The sequence below is a fragment of the Hakea prostrata genome, chromosome 8 (genome assembly GCF_041222555.1).
Source record: "Hakea prostrata isolate BN-2017 chromosome 8, UWA_Hpros_2, whole genome shotgun sequence".
Classification (NCBI taxonomy): domain Eukaryota; kingdom Viridiplantae; phylum Streptophyta; class Magnoliopsida; order Proteales; family Proteaceae; genus Hakea; species Hakea prostrata.
In genome coordinates, this window is record NC_142607.1 from 7141982 (window position 1) to 7151323 (window position 9342).

The following is a 9342-nucleotide window of genomic DNA, read 5'->3' on the forward strand; positions in this document are numbered from 1 at the left end:
TTGTAAACGGATAGTTTTTTTTTTTATTATTGTTTTTGATAGATTTACAACTTACTCTTATTTGGTGGTGGTATTTTCATATAACCTTTTCATTTATTTTTTTTGTGAGGGTTGTTTAGAATATTTAGTTCTACTTATAATTGAGATTGTTGGGTTTTAAACTTTGAATATCAAGAGGCATTTAATTTGGATTTTAGTTAAAAGGATTAATTGTAATGAACACCGAATTTTAAATGATTAGGGCTTTTTCATTTTTCTCCCGGCTCTTTCTTTGTATATAAATGATTAGATTTATTATTATTATTTTTTTCCGGTTGTTTATAATAGATTTAATTCCAACGGAGCCAAGATTGTTGGAATCTATGGATGAACATATAAAAACACTTAATTTGGGTTTTAGTGGAGAAGATTAATTATAATTAAACTCAATATAAAATTATAATAAAAAAATCAATGAGAATATAGAGTTATAATTTAGGACATAATTAATCATTTATATAATTTTTGTGAATGATTGAGGACATTATAGTGATAAAAAATGTAATCATCCTCCATGAGTTCTTGCTTTTATAATAGTAATATGATATGGTGTAATCAAATATGATATGGTGTAATCAAATTAAATATTCTAGAAGGATAAAAAAAAACCTTGAACATAAATTCCTAAAATCAACTCGTTTATTCATCTCTCTACTGTATGCAATTTTTTCCTTTCTTAATTATAAATTCTCACAAAATTTGAGAGGTATGATTTTTTTTTTCTTTCTTTCTTCCTCTTTTGTGTATTTGATAAAAATGAGATATGATTTATGGGTAGTGATTTTTAACTTCGAATACAAGAATAATATTAAAAATAGATAAATAAAAATTAACACAAACTAATAAGGCTAAAGTGTAGCTGAACGGATATGTAGATTGATTTTACTGTACACTCGTTGAGATCTTATCATTAAATCTATAGAATTAAGTGATCTTATCGTTAAATCTATAGAATTAAGTTTGAAACGTTCATTAAAGTTTTAGATTTTTTCCACTACTTACGGGTAATTATCATCACCGGTTATCGTGAGTTTTATTTTCTTGGTTAACTTACTAGAAAAAGTCGAGTAACTTCAGCCAGATTTTAACTACTTCATCCCTTATTTTTTTCTCTCCTATTTCGAGTGTTTGTTTTCTCCCTTTCTACCTACGACAACGCCGACTCACCACCGGCAGCAACATCGATTCACCAAGGGCACCAATGCCTCCTATCTCATTTTACAGTTTTCCTTTTCAGCTCCGGCAACACCAAGCGACAATAATTCATAGAGCAGGAAAATGCGTGGTTAAACCAACGGGTCAAGAATTGGAATAAAACTGTAAGAGAGCTTCAAAATAAAGAAGTTGTATCAATTGAAGATGCAGGGAAAGCAAGGAAGAAGTTGACTATGACGAGGAGGAGGAGGAGGAGGAGGAGGAGGAGGAGGAGTAGGTAGTGGAATAACAGAAAAGGAGAGACATGTCAGGAACCACGAACTTCTGCTGCTCGGATCTTCTCTAATTAGGCAACCCCAAGACCTCTTTGTGGGATGTTCTTCTTGGAAGCAGGGGCGGAGCCAGGATTGAACATGGAGGGGGGCCGAATGTATGTGGGCCAATGTGGGACCCACTGTAGGTCCCATCTCAGAATATATTATTATAATTTAATGTAGAGTCTACATAAAAAATTAGATAAATTAATAGAAAATTCGTGAGTGTGAGAGAGAGAAATGAATAATTTGAGAAAGAGAGTGAATATCTGATGTGGAGAAGATTTAGGAAAATTCCAAAGTTTGCTAACTACTTCAATATTTCGTGAGACGTGTGAGGAAAGAAAGAGAAAAAATAGGAATAAAAGAAGAAATCCATGAGAGAATAAATAGAAATGAAAATATGAGAGAATATATAAGGAGAAATTTATGGATCGTGAGTTAGTTTTTAATTAGAATTTAACATTTTATTCCTTAAAACTAGGGATTGAAGGATAACCATTAGATAGAGATTATAAATGACATTTGTACCCATCATCTTTATCTTAAATTTTTATTTTTAATTTTTGGAGGGGGGCCAAATAGTGGTATTTCACATTTAAAGATAGAGAAATAAAGAAAAAAACAAGGATATTTTCAATTTTAAAAAATCCTGGGGGGCCATGGCCCCCTCCGGTCCCAACGTGGCTCCGCCACTGCTTGGAAGAATGACCTCCCCCATTACTACCACCACCACCACCACCACCACAACCTCCACCATTGCTGTTAATTTTATATTCTGGGGGCCTGGACTGCCGATTAACAAAAGATTCATTATATAATCTAAGACTTTGCGGCTGAGTTTAATGTTGAAGGCTCTATCGTTGGATTACCAGAATTGACAAAGTTTTATTATTATTATTTTTATTTCGTTGAGAAGTTGGGTAGCGGAGCGGAAGTTGGACTAAATAGTAAGATTCAAAGTAGACGAGGACTGATGAGAACGACCAATAGACGCAAAGGAGCCCAAGACTTTTGATCTCGTGGGACCCACAAAGGACACTAACCGCTAACTCCCCAACCCTCACGCTGACGTCAATTTTAGCCCCGAGAATCTTGCCTTTGAATTTTATTATTTTATAATAATAATAATAATAACAGAAAAGACAAACCCCATCGCTACTACTGCTGTTATCATGCTTTCACAAAATTCTTTCTCTTCTCCTCACCCCCATCGTCAGTGGGCCCCTGAATAAGGATTCATCAAGGGGTAAAATGGTCATCTCCAAGCGCTACAAGCACCATGCCACTATCACTATTCCATGGTCTCCACTCTTGACTCTTGACCCTTGACTCTTGAGTATTACTCCTAAATCTTTCTTTATCCGAATCATCTGATGATTTAACAAGGGATACAGTGGTCATTCTATTCATAGCGAGGGTGATCAGTGATGGAAAGAAATTGACTTTGGATCATCTCTCCCGGTATTAGAATGATGAGATTTTTTCTTTAAGGCTAAATTGTAGCTAAACAGTTATAAATATTCATCGCCATATTTGTTATATTAAATCTAAATCGTCCAATAAAATTATAATTTTTCCTCTCATATTTATGGGTTAGTTAAGAATATCACCGGTTGTTTGGCGGTAATGTCTCTTTAGTTAATAAATATTTAGAACCGTTTAGCTAACATATTCACACGTCTATTCAATTACAATCTTTCTAATATTTTTGATGCGTTCAAAATCTACTCAGCCCTTAGATTATTGATAGATGAACCTGCAAAATAACGTCAGACGTGGCCCAACCGTGGGGATCGGGAGGCCACCTCCGAAGGCTAAGTCAGTTAAGGTAACATATTCACACATCTGTTCAACTACAATCTTTCTAATATTTTTGATGTGTTCAAAATCTACTCAGCCCTTAGATTACTGATGGATGACCTGCAAAATAACGCCAGACGCGGCCCTACCGTGGGGATCGGGAGGCCACCTCCGAAGGCTAAGTCAGTTAAGGAACTTATCATAAGCTCTGGCTTGTAGGAATACAAATTAGAATACGAATATTGAGAATACGATTCAGTTACTTTTAGAGTGAGTGAGTCACTATTTTATACATATTTTACATTCAATTCTCGACTATGAGATGGGTTCATGATCTTCTCGGGTGACCGTCTGATCGTAGGGTTCTTTCCTAGATATTCGGGTGCGTGATTAGTTTCCAATATTGGCACGATTCCCTCTTTGCATTGACGGTAGTTACTTCTTATAAACCAGCCACGTATCCCGCAAGATTCGGGCTATCGTTCGTGGCTTATAACCGTAATGCGGCGCTCTCTTATTCGAACGTGAGAATTGGGTTAAGACGGTCCTGATCATGGTCCAACCGGGACATAAAGCCCAAACCCGGTTCGATGGGTTTCGTATAATTTTTCTCTGTATCAATTTTATTATTTTTTTATTTGTGAGCTCTACATAATTTAAATTTGTGATTGTGCTGCCCGCCCTTCTGGAAAGAAGATCTACAGTTGTGGAATTTTTTTTTTTGGGAAATGCACTCGAGGAAGATTAGGATCCCTTTAGTGGTGGGCCTACCTAATTTCCGTTTCTAAGAGGATCTTCATCCAACGGGTTTCTCAAACCGTCTGATCAAACACAATCCAATGGGACCCAGCGTGTTCTAGTGGTGCCAATCCACGGCCTCGGATTGGACCCAACGTCTCTCAACTAACTGTAACGTGGCTTCACCATCAAAAGATGAAATGTCAAGATTGGGGAAGGTGGCATTAATGTCATTTTGTCTGTTCGTTGACTTTCTCTTGTGGTTACAGACTTACAGCTTATACGTGCGAGCATTGACCAAGCCAAGCCGATGCTTTGTCAGTTGTCAACAGTTGGGTAAGGCCCGTACTGCAACGGATCTTAACTTCCTGTGATTGGTCTTTTCCTCGTTAACTCCGAGAAACCATATATTTTGACACGTCGACCACTCTGACAACAAAATAATATATATATACATATATCATTATCAAATGACCAATCTACCTTCCTCTTTATTGACAAATTAGAATAAGAATAACTTGTATGACAATAATATCCTACATCCCATGCGAATGGAAACCATTCGATTGGAATCAACTAGGTTTGAGTTTTATATATTTTTAAATTTGTTTGGAGAAAAATTTAGGTACACTCTAAGATAACTGGACGACCTGTTGCGTCAAAGCTCAGGTATGATTTTGAAGTAAAGCTCCAGCTCGGTGAAGAGTTTTGCTCTGACTTTGCACTTGAAGAGAGTTCTAAGGTGCATGAATTGCCACAGTATGCATGTAGTGTTCATTGATTGGTACATTCCATTTGAAAAACGCAAACACCACAAACCAATGGACAATGGACAATGGACAATGGACAATGACCCCAAAATGTCTCTTAAATTCAATTTTATTAGTAAATTTGGTTAAGTTATGAAATAATATATTGTGACTTTACAATGCTTTGTATAGTAAAATGAAATCCTCATTTCATCTTCTTTCTTCCTTCATGTGCTTATTTTTCTTATTCTATTTGTCATTTTATATTATAAAATGTATAGTGATACAACTAAGGATATATTTGTCATTTCTTCTAACCAACTAACTGTTCTAATAGAAAGACGCGATTGCTGATTTGACATAGTTTTGGAGTGTTTATACTTTTGCGGCAATTCATCTTTGAGATATCATTGAAAGTTTCCATTAATATTATCTCTAATCAAACTTCAATCCAGGCGCTCTTCATTTACTTTGGGTTTACTTAACAAATGCAAGATTAGGGCATGTTTACAACTATAGTTAAAATCATCTAAGTGGGCCCTTAATTCATAAATTCATGCATCATATTTATGGTGGAGTAGTTGATTCTCGATAAACACGATAAGAAAGCCATGGGCCAACACATTTGATATTTGATCATGAATCACTCCTGAACCAACCACTTTCAACTTGGTGTTAAGTTTCTTCTCTTCAAGTGGTAGAGAATTTGCTGAGTTTGAATAGGGTATTATTTGGTGTGATTAGCTTTGGAACTTTGTAGAGTTAGTGCATGCCTAATCTGTAATTAAAGTGATCAAGTTGAGCTTACTGAAGCAAACTCAACCAATTTGGATAAAGACAGATTTTCCTTTTGGTTGTGTTGGAGAGTCAAGATCACTCAAGTTGGTTTAGGCTAGTTAAACCATAACCCCTCTCTCTCTTTCTCTCTCTCATCTCACTTTAACACTTTCTACTCTTGCAGAGCCTTCAAGATTAAGATATATAGAAGTACTATCACAACTGGGCCAAGTTAAAAGAAAAGAGCAGAAAAAGACACCAACATACATATATATAACAGTGACTAAGTGAGATGGGTTGTCATGTATGATGGTAGGTGACTAAACAACCACCTAGGGTTCACATGGCATCTTCTATATTATAGAGAAAAATGCTTTTAAGGGTCATCAACCATGTTTCCTCATGACTTCACAGACCAACCACACACCCATTTCATTGAAGAACTTCAAAGCAATCCAACTAATTATTCATCTTCTTTAGTCACAATATCTACCAAACAGAGTATTTCTGAAATTCCTGAAAGATAGATAAACCTGCTCTATCTTTCATTTTGATTTCAATCTCCTAACCTGGTTAGAAGATCAAGAAAAGTAATTTATGCTCCCACTGAACTAGAAAAATTAACACAATGCAGCTATCCTTACTGTCAAAAAACCTGAGAGAGCAAGATATGAAGTGGGCTCAAGCTCAAAACTAAAATTTTGGCAAAAACAACCACAGTTGCAGTTCTCCTGTAGAAATTCTAACTGCAGTTTCAAATTATCCAACAATGCAGAAAGAAACATAAAAACGAAGTACAGTATTTAAGTTTCAAAAATGAATAGACTGATGATCCTGAAATGTGCTATAATAGAACTTTATTCAGAATGGGATGGAGGGGGGAAAAGAAAGGGGTTTAAGAGCTGGACTGAGAAAAACTGCTACAGAAGCTCCAAGCAGAAAATGGAACTATTACCTTTGTAGAGAATGTCCTTGAGTCTCTAAAGAATTAATGAAATAATGTCCACCAACATGTCTGTACACTCTTGGGTCTTGATAGGAACAAATAACACATAATCAGGCTTCTCAGTTTGTGATCAGACCCACCAGAGGTTCATGCTTTGGGTTGTTTCTGACCCACCATGGGTTGAAACCCAAGTGTCCATTGGTTTCTTCTTCTGTAGGAGCAGGAAGGTTAAGATCGAGCATATCATGAACTTCAGGAAGCTGTTTCTGAATTACAATGGTCTGACTGACTACAGATTCAGAGCCACCTAACAAGTGAGATCTCTTGTGCCCACCCAAAGCTTGTCCTGATGCAAAGACCTTGAAGCAAACTGGGCACTGATGCCTTTTGCTCTTCTTTGATCCATAACTTGTCTCTGCAATGCCGACTCCATCTTGCTCTTGCTCCTGCTCCTGATCTTCAACTGGTGTCTCATTACTTCCAGATTTGTGAAGTTTACTATCAGCTGTTGGGTCTGGAGAAACCTCTGTTTCAATGCTGTTTTCACTGCTTTCGATTGTCGAATTGAAGCAGCCTTTGACCTTCCTGTGGCTAGCCCTGTGTCCTCCAAGTGCTTGGTAAGAATGGAAAGCCTTGTTGCAAGTAGTACACTCAAACCTGCTTCTCCTTGAACTTTCCCTACAGATTTCAGAATGTGATGCATCGTGCCTCATCTTCTTACTAGAATTTTCCCCCATTTCAGTATAGTAAGCTTCACTCTTTTTTCTCTTCCTTGAAGTAAGCTTTCCAAGCTCTGAATCAGCTCGATCCATTGCAGCTTCCGCAGTATATTCTTTGCCCAATTCAGCTTCAGAATAGTCCTTTCTGTTACTGGAAAAATCCTTCTCCAATTCAGCTTCCACTTCATAATTTCTGTGAAGCTCATCTATAGAAACTTCGGATTCAACCTTCTTGAGCCCAGCCCTCAAGAACCTAGACTTAGAATTCGGTAATTCAGACCTTTTCTTCTCAAACTGAACATTCTCAGAATCAGGAACTGCATAATTTGGCTTCTTGTCTCTTGGTTTCTTCATCTTCAGACTCTGCAGAGTTTCATCCCCATCATCACAGACAAAATCTCTACTTCCTTTCCCAGGATTTCGCTTATCCGGAGCTGAAGATCTAGTTCGAGCTTCTAAAACCACAGAATTGGTATCGGATGACTCTGCAATAGAATTCAATCCACCCCACTGACCAGAATCCCTAGATAACATCATCAAACACATAGCTACCTCTTCTTGTTCTTGCTCAATTTCCAAAACCGAAGTAGCATTGGCAACATACAAAGACGATGAAGCTGTAGCAGGCTTGTTCCTCATTCTCCTCGATCTTCTCCTACGCCTGGGAGCAGAACCCTCGTTGTCAGATTGGCTGTCCATGACCAATTTCTGGTTCTCACCAGTCCATGAATCATCTTCCACGCTGTTGTTCGAGACCCTTTCCTTCTCTTTCTCAGAGTGGCATCTCATGTGACCAAACAAAGCTTTCCATGACTGAAATTCTTTACCACAATCTTTACAAGTCTTGCCTTGATTAATCATCTCATCGTTCGGATCCGAAAGTCTCCAAGTCTTCTTCGGGTTCTCTCTGAGACCATAACCAGCATGAACGCCAGCTTCGAAGCCCATAAAGCTGCTACTATTTTTGCTTCCACCATTAGCCGAAGCTGAAGCAGCGTTCTTCTTGATGAGCTTCTCTTCCGCAGCAGCTGTATTCATGGTCACATGTGACCTCATATGACCACCCAAGGACCTGCCGCAGGGGAAGCTCTTTCCGCAGAACTTGCATACATGCTTCAGCTCTTGATCTTCCTCCATTAAAGCTAAAAAGAAGAAGAAATACAGATCAGAAAACAAAACGAGTGCTAAAATCGGATGAGCAAGCGCAAACCAGCGAGAATGCTTGGATTCTTGATCTCATTCCACCACAAATACCCAAATGCTGAAGAAGCAGAGGAACACAGAAAAACCCAGATCAGAGAAACCGAATCTGATACGGGAATCCAAACGTATCAAGTCTTTATTGCTTTCCAACTGAACACAAGAAGAGAACCCATCTCAGATTTCATAGCGTTTCGTCATCAAGAACAAGATCTGAAGCACAAAAGCCACTAAATTTGGTCTCTAGCTCTCACACACTCTGTATTGGGTAGTTGGAATTTGCAGAGAAAAATCAAAGCTTGAAGCGATATGTCTATGACCTTTGTTGCTAATGATGCGATGAACAGGCCAAAGCATGGAAAAGGAAAAAAAATTAAAATTAAAAGAAGGGAAGAGAGCTTTCCTATTATCTTTTCTCTCTCTTCTTTCCGTTTGGAGTGGTGCTATACTTGGAGGAGAAATCCATGCATGGAAGCAAAGATAAAAAGAGGAAAAGACAGATAGAGAGCTAGTGTAATCTAAGTATGAAACCTACACCATCACATCCAACGATCAAGATCTCTCCAACCCATTGGATGAGGAGCCCACAAGAACCAACTGCTCTCTAACTATTCCTTCCTTTGTCTTGCTCTTAAGGAAAGTTGTGAAAGCTCATAGACATGAAATGAGAGGATAGAATCGCCAACCGTCATTCTTTTGGACTTTCTCAATTCCCCTTATTATGGAAAAAGTTTCCAATAGACCAGGTAAGGGGTCCTTTCTTGGGACTTTGACAACTAATTTCATCACATGAAAAGGGTCTATTTGGAAATTCAATGGTATTTTTGTTACTTTCTAGATAAATGTTATCCTTTTTTTTTTTTTTTTTTTTTTTTATAATATTTTTATAAATTTTCATCATT

At 37.5% G+C, this 9342-nt stretch overlaps 1 protein-coding gene across 1 annotated transcript; it reads right to left on the minus strand.

Annotated features, from left to right (window-relative positions):
* Positions 1-5184: 5184 nt before the first annotated feature.
* LOC149006563 (uncharacterized) lies at positions 5185-8877 on the minus strand. Its single transcript, XM_089167480.1, has one exon. It carries the CDS (start codon positions 8375-8377, stop codon positions 6641-6643), a length of 1737 nt encoding a protein of 578 aa, XP_089023606.1. The 5' UTR covers positions 8378-8877; the 3' UTR covers positions 5185-6640.
* Positions 8878-9342: the final 465 nt, after the last annotated feature.

Bases quoted from the DNA above. Each gene is read 5' to 3' on its own strand.
- LOC149006563 (XM_089167480.1), bottom strand. From the start codon at position 8,377: ATGGAGGAAGATCAAGAGCTGAAGCATGTATGCAAGTTCTGCGGAAAG.